At 36.0% G+C, this 22,043-nt stretch overlaps 1 protein-coding gene across 3 annotated transcripts in view; it reads right to left on the bottom strand.

Annotated features, from left to right (window-relative positions):
* Window positions 1-22,043, bottom strand: part of CTNNA3 (catenin alpha 3) — a 1,789,299-nt gene that overhangs the window by 332,764 nt on the left and 1,434,492 nt on the right. For all 3 annotated transcript variants that reach the window (XM_007167816.2, XM_007167818.2, XM_007167817.2), the window contains one exon: window positions 6,918-7,069. In XM_007167816.2, the coding sequence (XP_007167878.2) occupies window positions 6,918-7,069 (152 nt within the window). The remainder of the gene's footprint in view (window positions 1-6,917; window positions 7,070-22,043) is intronic.

The raw sequence follows: 22,043 nt of genomic DNA, 5'->3' as shown, positions 1-22,043 counted from the left end.
CAGTGGTTAAGAATCCGCCTGCCAATGCAGGGGACATGGGTTCGATCCCTGGTCTGGGAAGATCCCACATGCCTCGGAGCAACAAAGCCCGTGTGCCACAACTACTGAGCCTGCGCTCTAGAGCTCGCGAGCCACAACTACTGGGCCCATGTGCTACAACTACTGAAGACCTTGCGCCTAGAGCCCATGCTCCGCAACAAGAGAAGCCACCACAGTGAGAAGCCCAGACACCGCAACAAAGAGTAGCCCCTGCTCACTGCAACTAGAGAAAGCCCGCGCGCAGCAACAAAGACCCAACATCGCCGGGGGGAAAAAAAAATCATTTTGGGGAAAATTGACACCTTTAGCAATATTGAGTCCCCCAGTCCAGAAATATGATAAACTCCAAATATTTAAGTGATTTTACTTTTTCTTAGTAATATTTTTGAATATTTGTAAAATTGAAATTTTTATAATTTTCAGAGTTTAGATCGTGTATGTCTTTGTTAAATTTATCACTAAGTTTATTTTATTTTTAATGCTGAAATATACCGTACTTTTAAAAGATATATTTTCTAGTTGTTAGTTACTACTATATAGAAAAATATACTTTGAGTTTCATTGTATTTCTCTATTGTACTTTTCTTTTTTTTTTTTGGCTGCACCCTGTGGCATGCAGGATCTTAGTTCCCTGACCAGGGATCGAACCTGCGCCCCCTGCAGTGGAAGCGCTGAGTCTTAACCACTGGAGGACCAGGTAAGTCCCTATTGTACTTTTCCTATTTCATTAATTTTGCCCTTATTTTTATTTTTCCCTTGCTCCCATTATAAAATTGTTTTTTGTATACTGACCTTGTATTCTGTGATCCTATATTCTGTGATCTAAACTTATCTGTCAGTTCTACTAGAATGGGTTTTTTTGTTGTTATACATTTATTTTTTAGGATTTTCAATGTAGTTGAGAATATAATTTACCAATCTAGACAGTTTTACTTTTTCCTTTGTAATCAATATACTTTTTATTTATTATATTAATATTATTATGATTATTGATTTACTGTTCCGGCCAGAACATCCATAACATTGTACTGCTTTGGAAAACGGACATTCTCACTTTGTTCCTAACCTTAGGGAACAGTGTTTTGTCTTTCATTTTAAGTACAATTTTAAAGCTACTTTACTAGGTAAACGTAGTAATTTAATGGTATGCTTTCATTTCCCTCCACAGGGAAGAAACTAATGATATCATGTAAAATAACAATGTAAGTGGTAATGTAAAACAGGGACTTCAGTACATGTCTTGATTTTACACAGTATTTTTTTCACTATTTCTTCATTTCCAAATTGCATTACACAGAGTTCTAATTGTACAAGATAATATTCTACACTGGTTAGCTTCTAACTGATAACCACCATAGCCTTTCTCTCTGGCAGTCTGAGTGAGACTTCAAAGAGAAAAACAGCAGCTCGGTCCAGAAGACATATAAAGAAAAAAAATTTTTGAGGTCATGAAGAAAAGACACTATGGTGGACAATGAAAGAAGTTCAAAGAAATCATGACAGTGCAAGTAATTTAAATTTAAAAAATTATATATTATTCCAGTAAAAGCTATAAATCTATCCACTTCTATACATACAGTAGAATTGGACACAAAAGGTTTTTTTGGCTATATAAGCTGAAGTTGTATATTAAACTATGTTCCAATTCTAGAATCCATTTAAATGATTCATGTAAAGATGGTCCCTGTAAACTGGGACATGTAAATGTTTTTTTATTTATTTTATTTTTCTTTGTTTTTTCAAAAATTAATTTCCATCAAGTGAGCTATCCAAAATATGTTCCTCCTCCCTGAAACATAAAGTTAGAAAACTAACACAAAAAATCTAAATTTATGATGGTCCTGTCTTTGGAAAGCTCTCTGTATTCTCAGAGAACTTTTGATAAGGCACATGTGAAAATTCACAAAGAAAATATATGAAAGTCTACATTCTGAATACCTGTTACAGGATGAATTTTTGCTGAATCTTTTCCTCTCTTTGAGAGTATTTCACTTCCGACCACCCATGCTAGTCTCTCACAATTCACTTACGCCATCCTTTTCAAATTTCCTCTATTTCTGGTTAAGCACCTTTTACCAAAAAGATGAGCCATTGAGCCTCCTTGTATGTTTCAAGAGGTTAAGAAAAACAATACGCAGAGTTATAACGCTAGCTTAAAGTAATATGGGTTCAAAAGCAAAATTTGCATTAAATCAACTATAATTCAGATACCGAATGTTAATAAACATGGATATCCTCTTATACAATGTAAACAGTACCGCGAGAAAAAAAATACTTCTTTGAACTTCACCCTTTCAAGTTACTTTTTTGGGTTTCAGCTTCACGTTGCTCCATGAGCATATTTCTACAGCTTCTATAGCTAACATTCTTCAAGATATACAAAATCATAGGCAGCTTCAGTAGTACTAGTTCTATTCACAGTGGTAACAGCAATAGAAGCTATCTTCTTATTAGACTGCTATTTACTAAGTACTTCATTTCTGTTAGCTCATTTTGTCAGCATAATAATCTTTTAAAGTAGGTATAATACCAAGTTCATTTTACAAAGGAGGAAACTGAAGCTTAGTTGAGATTTGTTACTTGCTTTAGTTTTAACCATTATATTATTCGGGCTCTTGCTGGGCTGCACCGCACAGGCCCACAAGCCCCGTGCTTGCCCAGCTTCAAGACTGAAGAAAGAGCTGGGAGTCAGCAACAGAGACATCAGTGATTTAACGGATGGGGGAGCTTACATGTCTGACGCAAGGTCCTGGAGCGACACCCCACCGTGTGCTTCAGACGACGGGCAGGACATGGCAGCAGTCTTCACTCCCAGAGAAAGGGGAGATTGCCAGTTATAGGGGAATTGATTTCAGATGGGCTCATTAGTTACCAGGGAAACCAGCAGAGGGGCATGCCCCTCACAGCCCCCTTTAATAAAAACAATCACTAGCTGGGGCCTGGGGCAAGTATGTAGGAAGGTCAGTCATACGCATAAGATATAGGTGAAGCAGGCACTGGTCGGGCAGGGGAGGTACAGAGAGCAAGAGAACAGTCATCTTAAGTGGCCTGACCATACAGCTCTTAATCACTGTAAAATTTATACATAGATATTAAACACCAAACAGATAAAAAATATTAATACTCCCCACTCTCCAAGGTTAAGAATGAGATTCTACAAACTCAATTGTCCATACACTGAATCCAGTGGAGATAGTTATAGTAAATGTCACAGTATTTGACTCAGAAATTTTTAAAATAATCTAAACAATGGCAAACACAGTTATTCATCAAAATAAATATTAAAGACCGGTATAATCATATTTTTTTGTAAAACTATAAAATATCAGGCTATGATCTTAAGTTAGTATTTTATCATCTCAAGAGCACTGAAGAACACTCATGAAAATTCAGGTACAAGACTGGATTCTGTAACGCTCACACACACTCTCAAGAGCATAGCTTAGCCCTCCCTGAACTTGCAAAATTATACATGTATTGCCTTAATGTTGACACTCTTTAGATACTCTAAATAAAGTTTTGCAGTTCTAAGTTCAGGATATTGGTCAGCATTACATCTGACCTTTTAAAGAGAAGATTATACCAGATCAATTTTATTATCTTCTATGTTAAAAGGACAGTCCTCAAAGAAAAAAAAAAAAAGATTTTCATTAATTACACCTGAGTTAGACTTCTATTTTCATACTAAAATCCAATTAGCAGTTAAGTACAAAGGTTTATGGGTCATCATCCAAGGAATCCCTGCAGAAGTGCTGTACAGGTGCCCCTAGCGGCTGTCCAGGAGACTGGGGGTGTACGGACAGAGATAATGGGCCTCTAGACTATCCTGCATGGTTTCAAGCACACGATCTCTGCTTTTATCTGTTTTTTTTTTTTGGTCATAAAATGTGTTTGAAGAAAGAGTATCTTTACCTCAACATTCAAAAAAACATTCTTGGGCTTCCCTGGTGGCACAGGGGTTGAGAATCTGCCTGCCAATGCAGGGGACACGGGTTCGAGCCCTGGTCTGGGAAGATCCCACATGCCGCAGAGCAACTAGGCCCGTGAGCCACAACTACTGAGCCTGCGCGTCTGGAGCCTGTGCTCCACAACAAGAGAGGCCACGATAATGAGAGGCCCGCGCACCGCGATAAAGAGTGGCCCCCGCTCGCCGCAACTAGAGAAAGCCCTCGCACAGAAACGAAGACCCAACACAGCCATAAACAAATAAATAAATAAATAAACCCAAAGTTTAAAAAAAGAAAAAAATAGATGTAACACTCAAGATTTCAGCTAAAAAAACAAAACAAAACAAAACATTCTTTCAAACCGAACACTTACCAGTATGTTCTCAGCTGGCTGGAACATCAGATTCTAAGGGATCTTAACGCTAACGCCCTTAACTGGAGCTATCCAGCAGGGATTAAGGGCCAATATAATTTAATATTTTTATTAGTAATCTAGGTGAAGGAACTAAGATTATATTTCTAATTAATACTAATTTAGGTATGGTCACCAACCAAAATTAAAAACAACCTGATAAATTACCTGAAGAATCATTTAGAAATATAATGAAGTTTAATAGCATTAGGATTTGTGGCCAAGAACAAACACATCAAATCGAAATGGAGAAGGGATATACAGGCAACGACAGTATAAAAAATAAAAACAAAAAAGTTATTGTCTATCCAATAATCATGGTGTTTAAGAGGGGGAAAAATAGGCTAACAGTAGTTGGCTGTATTAATAGCAGTAATGTAAGAATACATCTTCCACTTTATTTGACATCGGACAGGCTCTAATTAGAGTATGCTTTTTGATAGTCTCATTTGAGAAGTTTGTTGAAAAGTTAAATAAGGACTAGTAAAGAACACAAAATACTAAATTATTTCTATGAGGAAAAGTTAAAAGAAATTGAAGCATTTACCTTGAAAAAGAGATGACTATAGGGAAAAATTACTGCCCTCTAAGGCTGTTAATAATTACAATAAATTGTCCTCCTGCCCTGAAGAGGACTACTGCATATGAGGGATATACAGAAATAATGGCAAGACAATTTAATTTGCTATAGGTAAGCTATTTTGATAATAAGAAAAAATTTTAAATACTAGAATATTCAAGTGGGAGAGGTTATAAGACTTTTATCCCTAGATAGCTTTTGCAGAAAAAAAACAAAGCAAAATGCATTCCCTGCCCTGGTTCACCTATGCTACTTCACTGGTTTATCTTCTCAAATATCCACCAAGGGATACTGGAAATGTGGGGCTTTCACTCTTGTAAAGTGACCTCCTGAAGTTTATGTGCCTTCTTCATCCTTTCAGTGTTTCCCTCCTGGTTCCAGCTCTGAATTAATACTAGCCCACTAGTCACCTAGTCCACACAGGTAAGGAATAAAAACTTTTGTTAGAAGAAGAAACTATTTGGCAAAGGTACTTTGCAGTTCAGACATAGTACTAGTACAGTACCACTGTTCCCGGTCACATACAAACAAATACTTCTAGGCTGTTCAGAAATATATATTCTGAGGTTTCTCTCTGTATAACTGGCTTGCTTGAAGGTTTTCCCAAGCTCTGAAGTGCTACATCCCATGTCTTGACACCTCTAGACTTTCTCTTACAATTTCTTCCATAAGCGTCCATCTGCCCTGCCAGGCTCCTCGACTTCTGTTGGCCCTTTTCCCTACAACGTCCTCAGTTGGCTCCATTTTTATGAACTGCTCCATGTAACCTATGACATTCAGACCTGTCAGATACTACTAATGCTCCATCCTTATCTCCTCAGTACATCCAATTCCATCTCACAGTCTTACCAGCAGTTAATTCCAGAGGCCTTCAAATTGAACTCTACTCATACTTACAAATTGCACTCACCAGTCTTACTGATTCTTCTTTCCTTTACTCTGCCTCAGGGTGGATTTTTTGGCCACAAGAGCTTCATTGGCCCTACAGGAGGCTCTGGTAACACCTCTGAAGAGAGGTGGCCTTTAACCAAGGGTGAATAGGTGGATAAACTGGATTTTGTTTCCCTAAGGTAAGATAATTCTGAGGTGTGCTCTACAGTACCCTCCTAGAGTTCCCCAGGCTCAAGCCCCAGTTGTCTGCAGTGACTTATAATCACCACTTGTTGGTTCTCTGTCTCACTTTTTCCTAAACAGACTAATGTTAACACAAATATTTGACTCTGCCTTCAGGTGAACCAATCCTAAAATAATCTATCTCCATATATTTACATGTGCATTTTCCAAAGAACTTCTATTGTTTGTTTTTTCTTTTTAATAGCATTAAAAAAATATCCCACATTAACATTGTGAGTAAAAACAAATAATCTTGGACTGTGTATATGCGGTGTGCCCACAACAAATGACTCACTTTCACACTCAGAAAGATGGTATATATTCTCCCAAATAGACAACTCTCAAACATTTCTTGTTTCTGGCAGTTACAAGTGAGATTTCTTACTGAACACTCTGATTCTATGATCTAGTATAAGAGGGTTCAGCCATAGAAATACCTTGTTTTACACACATTTTTCTATAAATTTCAGGAGTGATGAGAAAGATCCTCTCCTTTCTGCTCAAGAAAAGAAAGTAAATTACTTTATGTATTGTTCTTTGGCTTTTGATATGCTATGTGACACTTCACCAAATCCTGCACACAATGAATTCTATCATTTCTGCACCTGTGGCAGTTAAATGTGCTCATTTGCATAAGTTACAACCACATACATAAGTAAAAGTGTTGTTTGTGACAGTAGATCTTATTTTGGGGATACATATAAATTTCTAAAGTTCTAATGGATTTTAGCATTGACATTACGGCATAGAAATAAAACATTTCTTGCAATCATTCCAGGCATACCAGATGGTGAAAAGTGTTCAATGGAAGGTAAAGCAAACTTACCCGAATCATCATGACTGAACATCTGATATCATGAATTGTATCATAGATCTTTTTTGAGATGTCCACAAACTGATTATCATCAAACGCATCCAAAGAGTTTTTACTTAAGGCTTCCAAGGCAACATTCACTTGTGTTACAAATTCCGGAATTGCTGTTAAAATGAATAAGAAAGAGAAAATTGTCCTATTTGTATTTTCAGATTTCTGGAGTTTCCAGGAAATGGAGAATCATATTTTTAAACAAATACTTGATTAAAAAAATTTCAATTATTTTTTAAATGTAGGGAGACAAAACATTTTGGCAGGATAATCTTGAATCTCTGAAATACAGAGGTAACCAAAGACAAGAAAGGCATCGTTATGGAAATGTTTTAAAAGATTATCTTTCTCCTTTATGGCATTTTTGTTTTTACCAAGTTCGGAACCATATAATTATTTTTCATCCTATCCAATGTAAGCTCAAAGAAATGACAAAAAAGAATTGGTGTGAATAATAGTTGAAATTGTAAACCTAAAAATATTTAAAGAAAAAACACATTTGAATTGCTAAATAGAAGAAAATTAACTAAAGATACTAATTCTGTCTCATAGAAATAATAAAACTACTGTAAACTTTCTTTTGATAAAATATTTTCTCATCATCAAAAAGATTAATGAAAAGAAACTGGTGATCTTATATGCAAAACGTTTCTATGTAAAATAACACAACATTGAATGAGTGTAGGGATATACCAATCAGTAAGGTCAATCCATAGAATGCCCTTTTATTTTTTTAAGATTTCAAAATAGTCTCAATTAAAAACGTTTCTCCGACTTTACTTTTAAGGTTAATGATAACAACATTCGTTAACTCTTCAGTGGATTCAAGGCAGTTTTCTAAGTGTTTGCTGTGATTTAAATCTTAAAACAACCCCAGTATTAACCTGGGGTTCATACTTAGTTGAATGACAAAAACACAGAGAAATCAAGAATCTTTCACAGAGTCATTCTGCTGATATGACTTTTAACTACTATACCATATCATATTGAATAAGTTTCTTCCGCATGTGAATATGCAGGATAAAAGCAGATTAATTTTTAGAGCAATGATTCCAAACCTGGAAGATACAGTACTTTATCTAACACAAAAATATTAATAAATATTATTTTTTCCTACATCCAACTCTCTATCTGCATGTATGGCATACCATGTCTTGCAATCCTACCTGCCATGTTCTTGATATGGGGAAATGTTGGCAATATACATAGGTACCCATATTTTATCTAGTCTCATCTTTCCTCCACCTACTAAAATGTATCACCTATACCCTAATTCTTAGTTACTATACCCACCAGGATTATCCACTGTGCTTTTCTCCTCTGTGCATTCTCTAGGTGTACCATCCAATACAAAGGGGCACCTGGCCACATAGGGCCACATATGACTATGAAACATTAAATTCATTAAAATTTAATTTAATTTGAAATTGAGTTCCTCAATCACATTTACCACATTTCAAGTGCTCAGTATACACCTATGGCTATTGAATTCTGGTTTGAGAGTGGCAATATGGAATGTTTCTATCATACCAAAACTTCTATTGGATAATATTATTCAATAGTGAGATTTCATGAAATCACTGTCTCACTTTCAGTGAACAGAATAACAAAGGCAAGGAGAAAGCTAACTCACACCACTTTGCGCAGGAGAAACACTCCTGAACCACAATTCCCACTAATTTAGATGTGACTCCCAAAGTGTATCTCTAATCTAACCTTTTCCCTGAGTTCCAGAGCTATAAATCCAAAATAGTCCACTGCAAAATTCTACCTAAATCTTTCATAACACCTCAAATCCATCCTATCTAAACCTAAACACATTCTTTTCTACCTGGAAAGCCTAATTTTCTTGTAATATTTTCTAACTTGACGCCCAGTCATCAATGAAAAAGACTCAGGTGTTTTCTTTTACCTCCTACTCTTTTTTAACCTCTGTATCCAAATGTCCTCTAAGTGTAATCTCCTCTACCATATAAGTACATTTTAAATCCATTGCCAGTGCAGCCCCACTGCCTCTAGCCATCATTATCTCCTGCTTGAGCACTCACCAGAGTCCTCCTGCCTAAGATCTTCTCATCCTTCAGACTCATCGTAAGTATAATCTTATTGACAAAGCCAACTCTTAGCAGTAAGTACAACAGTGTCTGTCACAAAATAGATTCTCAATAAGTTGTTTTATTAGTGAGTCACGTCACTACACTGTTCAAAAATGTTCACTGGTTCCTTGAAACTTTTTCCTGTTTGTAGCCCAAGTGTCTAGCCTGGCACACAGTAGATAAGCAATTGAATTAAGTAATCGAATGAGTTAATGAATGAATAAATATAAAAACCCCACAAAAATGCAGGTACAAATGCAACATGTTAAGCTTGCATTTCAATGTAATTTAGGTTTTGTTCCTACTCGGGAATCTCCAAAAATATACTTATGTGGGCTTATAAGAATATTCGAGATATTTAATGAGTTAATCTTTACTTTTTAGAGTGTTGAGAGAGGAGGAAACTCTTAAGGAAATGTGTCCAGTTATTTCACACTTCCTTCAGGTTCTTGGAGTGAACAGCAAACCCCCCAACAAAACTTCTACTCCAAAGAACATGACAGAGAGGCTCCTAATCACTTTGACATCCTCTATTAACCCTAAAGACATAGCTAAATATAAAGAGTTGTGGTCTCAAAACTTCTGGTGGTCTACCACTGACAAAACTCTTTTCATAGTCTTCCCCACTAAAAAAAGGTTCTTCTCATCCACCAAACAAGTGTGCCCTACAATAATAATTTAACTCTTTCTATCCACATCTTCAATTTGTTACTAATTGCCTCTACAATTGAAAACTGCTCCTATCATCTTCCTATGTAGATCTTGGCCAAAAAAGAGAGACAAGCATCAAATCATGTAAAGGTCTAGTTTTCACTGCCATGTGAGAAAATGTGAGAAACATTTGGCGTATTTTAAGGAAAATACATCATAGCCTTTTCATTATTGCAACATGATTTCAATTTAACTCCTCTAGGGGCCTCTTACTAATAGACTAATATTAGTTCCAATTAAAATAAAATCTTTGAGAAGCAAATGTTTAATTTCTGAAGTACAGATGGAAACTACTACTTTTTTCACTCTAACAGCATAAATGAACTATTCAAAGCCGACATGTAATACATTTCTCATTTCATTAGCTTAAACATCAGCTGTGGGTGTGCTTTATTCATACTATGGACATATGGTTGCTTGGATCAGAGTGGGCGTGAAATTTTTTAATGCTTTCAAGAAAATACAAAGTGAGTATAATTAAGTAGCCAGTTAGTGGTAATTTAGAAGGAAAAGCAAATTGACAAAGCTATCTCAAATCCATAATCTACCTACATTTCAAGAAAACAAGGTTTACACACAGTATACCATCCATCATGTTATACAATCATTGATCAGAGAAGGGGACACCTTAAACAAATTCACTCTAATCATTTGACATCCCAGGTAGAATCAACTGTTCTGAACTTTGGAGTGTAGATTTATTAAACAGAAGCAGCTTTGGGTCAATACCTTGTCAACTTCAAAGTATCTTGTCTATTTTATACTGTCAAATTCTAAGCCAGTCCTGAACTCGTTAGAAGTCTGTACTTTCTCTACCAACCTTATTCAGAATATGCAGAATAATAATATCCATTGATATTATCCATTGCAGATATTATTGATATGATATTATCCATGATATTGATATGATATTATCCATGCAGAATAATAATATCCATTGATGAGTGCTTACTCATCTTGGTACTGTGCTAAGCATTTTGTATGCATTGTCTCATTTAATCCCCACAGCAGCCCTGTGAGGCAGGAACTATTATTATCCTGATTTCACTGATGAGGAAACTGAGGTCAAACAGCTAATAAGTGGCAGGCTGGTAGCTGAGACTCCAGAGCTTGCTCTCTGAGCCCCAAAGCTGCACTGCCTCCCTTTGATAAGTAAAATACTTTGGGCTTCTTAATTTCAGTGCTCCTGGGGCACTGAAATTAATGTTAATGTTAATTAACATTAATGTTAATGTCAATTAATTTCTAAATTAATGTTACTTTTCTGGCAATAGAGCCAACTTCTCCCAGGCCTTGAGTCTCTCTCTGGTACTAACTCAGGAATATTTTACCCTTCTCATTTCTTGCTAAGTTTATTATGTGCTTTTGAAAGTAGGTAAGGGTACATAATTATTGGATTAAGTAGGTCAGAAAAAAATCCAGACTCATTATAGGTAATCATCTCCAATGATGTCACTAAATTATGTTTTCTATCATTAATAAAATGCAGATTAAAATATTTCTAATCATACTATTATCTTTTTTTTTTTTTTTTAATTAATTTATTTATTTATTTATTTATTTTTGGCTGTGTTGGGTCTTCGTTTCTGTGCGAGGGCTTTCTCTGGTTGTGGCAAGTGGGGGCCACTCTTCATCGCGCTGCGCAGGCCTCTCACCATCGCGGCCTCTCCCGCCGCGGAGCACAGGCTCCAGACGCGCAGGCTCAGCAACCGTGGCTCACAGGCCCAGCCGCTCCGCGGCACGTGGGATCCTCCCAGGCCAGGGCCCGAACCCGCGTCTCCTGCATTAGCAGGCAGGTTCTCAACCACTGCGCCACCAGGGAAGCCCCATACTATTATCTTTGAAAATGACCAATGATAGAGGTATTTGGCTTTGAAAATTCACATAATGCTAAGTCATCATTTCTTTACATGATGCTAAGTAAGTGGGAAGAAATTACAGCAGAAAGTGCAACTAAGCATACGCATGACTTCTATAAATGCCTCATACTCTTCATTTTTTAGATTTATTGAACAAACATTGATTATCAAGGTTCATACTTTTTTTTTTTTTAAGGAAGCCAAGAGTATGTATCAGTACTGTGTTTGGTCCCTCACAGATTACGTATCATAAGAGTCAATAACTAGTGAGAATTTTTCCTTTTTTCAAATGAGAGAATCAAGGATCAGAGTGAGTGCTTTATGACACATCACACAGTTAACAAGAGCCATACTGGCCTCACTATTCTACTCTACCCCTACCTTTCCATGTGCTGGCTATTGTAAATAGAGCTGCAATGAACATTGTGGTACATGACTCTTTTTGAATTATGGTTTTCTCAGGATATATGCCCAGTAGTGGGATTGCTGTGTCGTATGGTAGTTCTATTTTTAGTATATATTCTTTTGTATCAAGTTTCACTCAACATTAAACTTAGGTGATTTGGCTCACATTGCTGTATGTAGGTTTAGATTTCTCATTCTTATTACTGTATAGTATTCCAATGTACAATTATACCACAATTTATTTATCCATTCTATAGTTAATGGGCATTTGGATAATTTCCAGTTTGGGACTACTATACATAGTGATGCTATGAAATATTGTGTACTTTTTGGTGCTAGGAATATATGTACATATTTTCAGGGAATTTACATACATATTTTCAGGGACTATACGTATCAGTGGAATTTCTGAATCACAGAATATATTTTTGTACCATGTTAATAGACACTGACAGTTTCCAAAGTGGTTGGAACACATTTTACTCATATCAAGAGTGTCTGAGAGTTCTAGCTGGTTTACATCCTCACTAACACTTGGCATATTCCAGCTTTTACATTTTAGCCTTTCTGGAGGGTATATTTCCCTCTTCCTTTTTAATATATTGATCAGGTGTGTGTGTGTGTGTGTGTGTGTGTGTGTGTGTGTGTGTGTGTGTTCTACTGGTTAAGCCTCCGGATTACTTTCATTGTTTATCTACTCTCTTGTTGTTCTTGAGTTTAAACAGTTTAAATTTTCCTCCTTTAGAATCACCCACCATCTTATCTATTGCTTAAGCTCATTCTTTAACCTCTTCAGTTTCTACTATCAAGAAAAGCACAGGACTTCCCTGGTGGCACAGCGGTTAAGAATCTGCCTGCCAATGCAAGGGTCATGGGTTCGAGCCCTGGTCCGGGAAGATCCCACATGCCACGGAGCAACTGGGCCCATGCACCACAACTACTGAGCCTGTGCTGTAGAGCCCGTGCTCTGCAACAAAGAGAAGACACCGCAATGAGAAGCCCGCGCACAGCAACGAAGAGTAGCCCCTGCTCACCACAACTAGAGAAAGCCCATGCACAGCAATGAAGACCCAACACAGCCAAAAATAAATTAATTAATTAAAAAGAAAAGAAAAGCACACACAGGAAAAGAGTGAAAGAAAAATAGAGAAGTAAAGGAGCTCCATGATCTGTATCTCTAGCTAAATACAGATCAGTGTGCAGGGGATCACACACTGATGACCATAGGAACATGGGCCATAGGAACAGGGAAATGTAAACATTAATAAACAGAAACCTCATTTAAAATGGATTTGGGAAGACAGAAGGGGCAGCTCTCACACCCTACCTCTTGTTATCAATTGCAGACCCAACAGGAAGAGACATACCTTTGCATCTCTGAAAGGAAGAAAGTTCCTATTTTACTACCCAGCAGGAGGAAGGAAGAATTTCTCCTTGCCTGGCAATAGCCCAACCAATGAGAGACTGTCTCAACTCTGCCAGTGAAAAGCCCCTACACTTCAAATTCCCGGTTTCTTCCAATGGACATTTTGTTTGTAACAGCCCCGCCCACTCTTCCTTCTGCATAAAAGAATGTTCCTCTCCTTTGTTTTCCAGACCTGCCTATAGTTTGCCACAGATTCTATGTCCTGAGTTGCAATTCTTTGCTGTTCCTGAATAAACCCATTTTGCTGGTAAATTAACTGACGGTTTTATTTTTTTAGGCCAATAGAAATGTCTAGGGGGGAAAAAAATCTTTAAAGATGCTGAGGTGTACAGACAGATTGGGAAGGCTTCTAGTAGGAGAAACATATCTTTGTTTGACATATCTTTGTGGTGTTGAGGTGGTCCTTCACATGTTGCTGGGGATTTCTTGGGTGAGAAGAAAAAGAGTTGATCTCAGCTCTCCAGACTCCAACTCTCTCTGTCCAGCTGTCTATGGTTATATGCCTGAGAACAGCCCTTTTCCTAACCCTGTCTACCTGGTAACTTTCTACCCACTCTTCATATTTATCTTCATAGATAACAGTTTTTTGTGAAACATTCCCTGATCACCAGCCCACCCATGCCTCTAACCCTGTTAGGCAATCTTGTCTCTTGGACTTGCTGACACTAAAGACATGCATTTGCTAAAGATCCTATGTCTCTAACTGCATGTGTTTTCCTATACTCAGCCACTTCCAAAATCCTGACAGAGAGCTCTTAAAATCAGAAGCTCTGTCAAGTCACCTTTGTTTCCTCAGGAAAGGGGTAGGTATCAGAGTCAGAATTCAGCACCAGGTATTCAGACTCAGAGCCTGTACCCATTAGCACTCTATTCTACTGCTGGATGCAAGGGTAACCCTGCTGAGACATATCCTCAAACGTTAAAGAACACTGAGGGTAAAGAGAAGAACTAAATCTTCAAGAGAAAAAGGGTCATCTATAAAATATTAAAATCAGATTGGTATTAGACTTTTCATGAGCAACACTGGATACCAAAAGGAAAAATATGAAGCCATGCATTCAAGTATTAAGTAGAAATTATTTCAGGAATGAGATTCAATACTCAGCCAGTGAATTAAGTGAACAGTGGGATAAAGATTTTTTCAGGCATGCACATACACAGAATATTTAATCTCCATGAACTCTTCATTAGGGAGATACTTGTCAATAGATTCTTAAAACAAAAAGTGAATCAAAGGAGCAAGATATGGGGCTGAGGAAATAGTGGAGTCGGAAAAGCAGTCGGAAATACCTGTGGGTATTTCTGTGTGTTGTACGTGGAAACGATGAGTAAACGTGTAGATATTTTTGAGAGCCAGGGTTCTCACTATGGAATAAGAGAGGTACTACAATGGAATGTGATAAGACAAAGAACCCTATGGGATGGGATTGCATTGGAGGTGTCAGCACGAACTTATGATTTCATATGTAGCAATATATTACCTTTTGTGTAAGACTGAAGAGGAAATGAAAAAGCAAATCCTTAATCTGCTTATTTTCACAAACTTTAAAAAAAGACTCACATGAAAGATAAAGGAATAAGGAAACTTGTTATTTACAAGGGATGCTAAGAATTGGGTAGAAGAAATATGAGAAGATAGATCAGTAGCTGAGTATATTCTGTGTATTTTTAACTCTTGTAAGCATGTTAACATTATACAATTTCAAAAATATAAAGCTGACAACAAGGATATGGGCAGGGGAAGGAAACCTAAAACCAAATGTAAATAGCAACAAATGAATTTGTTTTGAGGTGTGTATCATCGGGTTGCTTACACTTGACTACTTTCTAAAGCCGTGCTGCCCAATCTGCTAGCTGCTAGAAATATCCTGCTATTTAACTAAATTTACATTAAATTGATACAAATTAAATACAATTAAAAATTCACTTCCTCAGTCACTCTAGCTCACCACATGTGGCTATCATTTTAGACAGTATAGATATAGCTCGGTTCTATCCTTGCAAAATATTCTGTTAGCACTGTTCCAAATACTTGCAATCAAGTATTTGTTGAGCACCTGTCCTCTGTAGGACACTGGTTTAGATCCTGGAAGAGTGAGTATCATCTGTGTAGTTTTTCTATGTATACTTCACAAATGCAAGTTATAAACCTTTGGAAAAAACCCTCTTTGGCACCTAGAAATGTCCTGGGCCATTGCAAAATTGTGTCAGGTTCTATTTACTGATACCATTCTTAGCTTTTTTGGTCAATATATATTCACCTTTGTATAAATATAGGTGACTACCTAAACAAGAAAATGTATGTTTTGTTTGTGCTTTGAGAAACTATAGATGATATCTTTGCTAACTGTGTTAATTCCATGAGGGTTATGGGATTTCACATCTGCTGAAATTATACTAGTTGTAATATATGTTAAAAATGTTCTGAAATTTCAGTGCCAACTTGTTATTTTTACTTTGACAGAATTGTCATTATTTTTAGTGAGTTATAATATTACAGTGAAAGAGTAGAGACTCAATCTCATTGACAGTAGTGATTTTACTTTCCCTTTAGTAATTCAATATCACAAGGTTTGTAAGGGCTTCCTATGTACAAGTGTACAATATTAAGATTTTTAAAGAACAAATTCATTTTTCTTGTATCTGATATTCATTTATCTTGAACCTTCTTGATATTATAATCAATATATAAAAAATTTCAGGGAGCCCAGATTAATATGATTTAAATATATATGCACGTATGATTCATTCAATAGATGTTTTTCTAGAAAGTCGAATAAAAATTGATTGTGAACTTCTTGAGTGAGAGAGCCTGTTGTATTGAATTACTCCTTTTACTAATATTTCTTGATCGAATGAAGAAAAGTCATATTTTAAATGCAGCAGGGAAGCTTTCTATTTAAGGCAACTGAAGTGGCTTATTTTATAAATATTTACCCCTTAAGCTCTTTTTTTGTAAAGCTGGATTTATGTACATTGGTTACAAACACTATTTTAAACAAGTCTACTGAAGTAAATCAAAATTTATAACTATGCTAAAATTTTTTAAAATAGTTACAGAAATCCAGAAACCTCTGCATCAATGTAAGCTAGGATTGTGGAAGGTTAGTCAATTTTTTTTTTTAAGGGAGCTAAAATTCTTCTGTAAAATGAAGAAACTGGTCTATTTCTAGCATAGACTCTCTGGATCCGTAGGTCTATTCATAATCACACATGCACTGTGTTCACTTTTTCTAGCTACATTTGGTTACAAGCAGAAAGACATTAGAAAAAGATAAATGAATGGACAGGAGGATAGCAGATGTATGGACAGATTAATGGGTAGTAAAATAAAGCATGGGTTGTTGGAAGAAAAGATAGGTGTATAGAATCATGGGGGTAAGAATTTGTGAGTGGATGGAAGGAGAGAGTAATCTTTATAACTTCCGTACTTCCAAAAGAGAAAAAAATTCAAAGAAGCTCAAAAAAGAGGCAAGGGTACAATAAGCTTTTAAAACATAAAACAAGGCCAAAATAACCAAGAGCCACATAACGAAAGTTAGGGAAGACAAGTGTAATTACATCAAAACTTCTAGAGTTAAGGTACAGCAACTAATTATAAAACTGATCTGTTGCATTCCAGGCAAAAGTGAAGCAATGCATTACATGGTTCATATTATTTACTAAAATGGGGCTCAGCACTTAAAAGTTTTCACTGTGAATGACTTAAAAAGATTTTCCTCTTCAATACTATATGCTAAGGGGAGTGAATGTATCACTTATGTATTTATATTTTTCGTTATTAAAAAACATAACAAAAATAGTCTTCACAAATAGTGTTATAAAAGATGTAAAGGCATTCTTCAAAAGAATATTTATTTTATACAACATTATCATCCACTTCTTCAAAAAGTTAAAGTCCTAGAATTTTTGGTTTGCACCTTTTTGGATTTCTGATATGATATGATACAAAAATAGGACTTTGAAAATTTTGATTCTAGGCAGAAATTTAATGGATAAATGAATGAATAATCTCAGCATAGCTTCTGACAGGAGTAAATCATATATTATTTGAAATTCATGTCAATAGTGAGTTAGTTCTTGAAGGATGGGCGTTCAGGGTTATCAGAAAAAAGAACTTCCATTTGTTTTAGATACTAAGTGCTGACAGGGTAAATTGATATTTTCTTGTGAAAATGAAAGGAACTTGTATTCTTGGTGCAGAATGTCTCAGATCTGGATTCCAAATATGATAATCTATCTGAAAGTGACCACCACAATATCTGATGCATAATATGGTTCCAGAATAATAGCAGACCAACATTTATTGATTACTTACTAAGTGCCAATAATCTTGCTAGTGCTTTACCTATGTTGAAATCAGTAAAGCGTGATGGTGACATGTCTAGATTTGCAGTCAAACTTCCTAGTAGGGGTCACTTTCTTCTTTGCATTTTATTCACATTGTACTCTCTGGAGTTGTGCAAAGCTGTAGTTCTGAACAAATAGTATTAATATATTCTTTCCTCAGTAAACTTTATCGTGACACAGTGGTTTTTGAACTTGGCCCTGCATCAGAATCACCTGGAGGGCCCATTAAAACACAGAGGGCTGAGCCCTACCCACAGAGCTCCTGATAAAAAAGTCTGATATGGAGCAGAAGAATTTGAATTCTAACAAGTTCCCAAGTGATATAATGCTACTGGTCCAAGGGATCAAACTTTGAGAATCACATGTAGCAGATAAAATTGCTTGGCTCCCCAATACTCATTATTAACATCCTTTTTAAAAGAAACATGAATTTGTTCAGCATCCAAACAGCAGAAAGGTGATGTAGCTCTCAGTTTAGAGGTAAATTCTGATTATTACCCAATCATTTCCTTTGGCAGTGATTGGTTTAAAGAGAACCTGACACCCTGTTCTAGCCAATGAGATTTAGGAAAGTGTACTGGGGGAAGATTTCTGGGAAAGTTATTCATGCTCAAAGAGAAATACTGGAGAGATGGTCCCTCTTCTTTCTCTGGACATTTTCCCATCTGGATGTGACTCCTAAGACTGCTGTGGTCATCTTACAACAAAGAGAAAGCTGTTGTATCGAGATACCAAAGAAAAAAAAATATGTATCTCTATTAGTATTAATGAACTGGTGAATTAAACAACACTGGACTTCTTGATATACAGCCTGTAAAAATTTCTGTTACTCATGGTTTGAAGAGATATAACTGATTAAATGTAATATAATTTAATCCTAAAAATAATCCCACTTTAAAGATGAGAAAAATGAAACTTTGATAGCTGCCCATATTTATAGTTAATAATTAACAGAGCCAACTTTTATACATAGTTCTGCTGACTCCAAAGCCTGTGTTATTTCCACTACTCTTTATACTGATGGACATGTTTTGAGGGTTTTTTTGTCTGTTTATTTTTATTGTTCTGCCTATCTCAGTGATTTTTTTTCTTTAAGCTAAACAGGAATAAAAGATATAATTCAACACAGATGTTTGAGATCACTCTCTTCCATATATTTCTAAATTCAAATGTTAGGAGGGAAAAAGAAAGGAAGTTTTAGTATTATATTTAGCAATAAATAGGCAACACAAAATATGCCCCCATTAACACTAAAGGGTTCTCTTTTATACTTGTGTCTTAAATTTAAAAGATGTTTTTATGGTTTGTGATATTAACTCAATAACAAGGACATCCGGTAGGATGACTACCTTTAAAATACTAAGAGAATCTTCAGAAAATAAACATACAAATGAAACCGAAGACATAAAATATCAGGGATTTTGGAACCAAAATCAAACACCAAATCCTAAATGGTCTTTTCTCTTTTTACAATAGAAAATATGTACTGTACATGCTTTCTTTAAAAAATCTTGAGTTCTCCAAACATACCTAATTGACTCCATTGTATGATTTTATAAAATCTTTATCCTGTGTTGCTTAAGAGCAAAACTATGTATTTCCCACACTTTAACACAAATTACATTCTTTGTGATAACTGAAATGCTGATTGCTAACTATGCTATTGATAAAATAAAGTATTTAAATTAGATGAGATACATCTGTTCTTTCTTGTACATTCCATTTACTACCTATACAAATAGAACTTCCAAACTACTACGTTTGGCTCTCACTTCTCTCCCTAGTCTCACACGTGTGGCCTTCAATGTATCTCAAACTACATAAACTATAAGTTACCTTTCAATTCAACGTGTACAAAATTGAAGTCATCACCTTCTTCTCCCAAATTTGCCATCTTTCTTACACCTCCCATCTCAGCAAATGTGATTACCATCTACCCAAGGCCCTAAACAAGATGACTGGGAGTCATTCTTGCCTCCCCCGCTCTACCTCTATCTCCCCTCAATCATCAAATATGGTTACTTTTTGCATCCTGTATAATTCTTGCATTGGAATTCTTTTGGAAACCCCAGGTCTTCCTTACCAGATCTCATGCTGACTGAGCTGATAGCCTCCCTAACTCTTCTGCCATATCTAGGATCTATCCATCCCACTACTATCACAGCAATCATTCTAACCATCAATGCTCACCATTTCTCTGACCTAGTAAGACCCCTTGGTGGACCCTTAATTGTCGAAAGTATGATATTCAAAATTTTAGTCATAGAATTCATTGCCTCCATTTAACTCATTCCTCCTCTATTATCTCCAATAATTTCATATCTGTCATTGTACGCCTCGAACATTCAAAACAGCTTATAGCCTTCCCAAAAAGCCAGCTTATTTACATCTCTCTATATTCATTCATTATTTCCTTTCTAAAGCATGCCCTTCTTCATATTCCTCATTACGGTAATTTTCCTCTCTTTTTAAAGAGTCGGTACAGAGAATACTTGTTCAGGGAGCCTTTTGCGGCTTTCCCTTTTCTCTACCCACATCTCAGATTGGATTAGTATTCTGCTTCTGTGCCTGATACACTATCATTTGCCACTCTATTTTACGTTCCACAAAGATAAGGTACTTAGAAGGTGTGTGTGTGTCCTAACTGTCTGTGTCATCAGCTTCTCTCACCAAATTTACTCCTGCCTCTCCCTATGTACTCTCCACCCTCCATATTCAGTCAGTCACTAAGACTGCAGATTTTAGCTTCCCAAATATGTTTCTAGCACGTAGCAGTTGCTCAGTAATTGTGCATTGAGTGAACATGCTTTTCTAGCTCAAGTTCTTATAATTCAGTAATCCTACTTCTACGTATTCTTGGACTGGGAAAGTACCTCATAAGTTGCCTAATTTTACAATTAGAACTCGTAGTGAATTTCTTTTGAAATAATGCACTTACTAACTTTACCATTAGTTAAAAGAATTATTGAATCAGTTGCAGAGCATTTAAGTTGGGTCTCTCCCTACGGAAAAGTTCACTCTTCAGATCTGTCCTATTCTTGTTCACTAAAGCTCTGCCACTACAATGCGTAGCTTTGCCTCTATACTGCCCACGCAGTACATTTAGTATACCACTGAATGACAAAGGTCTGAAGTTAAGAGGATTAATTAGGATAAAACCCGAAATACCCAAAGCTAACACCAATTCCATGGGTCAGCAGAAATATTCTGAAAACCTTTCATTTGAGGTCAGAAAAGCCTCTCACGTATCACTTTATTATTTCTACCTCTGGAATTCTCTAAAAGTTATCAGGAATCTGCAGGAGTAGGAGAGAGAGAAAGTATATATAAGCATTTTTGTTGTTTTTATTCTTAATAGTCTTAGATTTATCTGCTTCTTTCTCCTCAGAGGACCTCATCACTGTGCTTAGGTGCCAACTGTCCTCAAGATTCCCAGAAATGTCCAGTAAACTCTCATATCTCAGGCTATTTTTTTTTTTTCCACACACACACACTGTATTTTATTTTTACAAGAGATAAATAGACTGATACCAAGCATTGTACATGGATGACCACAACAAAAGCAACAATGATTGCAATTACCAAACATGAAACACACTCATACTATGTCATAATATTGACATTCAGTCCAGTAATCCTCCACTGTAACAGCTCCTTTACTTTGCAGTGGAAATTGATTTGTATATTCTTTGCCTCTGAGTCCTTGTGGGATTTTTTTTTTAAATTCAGACAGAAAGTCACAAAAATTATACTCATCCTCATCAGTTCACTCAGTCCCATGTAATTATTATTTTTTTTCATCTTGATCTTTTGTTAGCACTTTTATGAGTTCATCAGTTTTTCATTAGAGTTCTGAAAATGCTTATTCATTCAGTTCAGCAGTACAGTCAGTTACCAGAAATCTGTACTTGTCAGAGTCTTTTCCATGAATTTCTTGAAGATGAAACCCTTTTATAGGAACATATTTGCAAAATCATCAGAGTACACCCAGAACTGTCTGTAAATGACAAAAGACTTAAAAATGACCATGGTTAAAGATTTGATGAAAGTTCATAACAATGCAGTTGACAAGAAAATTAGTTATTTCTGAGATATACATTTTAAAGTAATGACTAGGATTATTACTTATAACATTATACCAGAACATATAAGATTTTTAGAAGTTTCCTGTAATGTCTGAAACATTTATATTAACATATTTCCATACATATTTCCATACAAATACAAATATAAGATTTTT

Source organism: Balaenoptera acutorostrata, chromosome 16 (assembly GCF_949987535.1).
Source record: "Balaenoptera acutorostrata chromosome 16, mBalAcu1.1, whole genome shotgun sequence".
Taxonomy (NCBI): domain Eukaryota; kingdom Metazoa; phylum Chordata; class Mammalia; order Artiodactyla; family Balaenopteridae; genus Balaenoptera; species Balaenoptera acutorostrata.
This window is presented reverse-complemented; position numbering and strand designations above follow the sequence as displayed.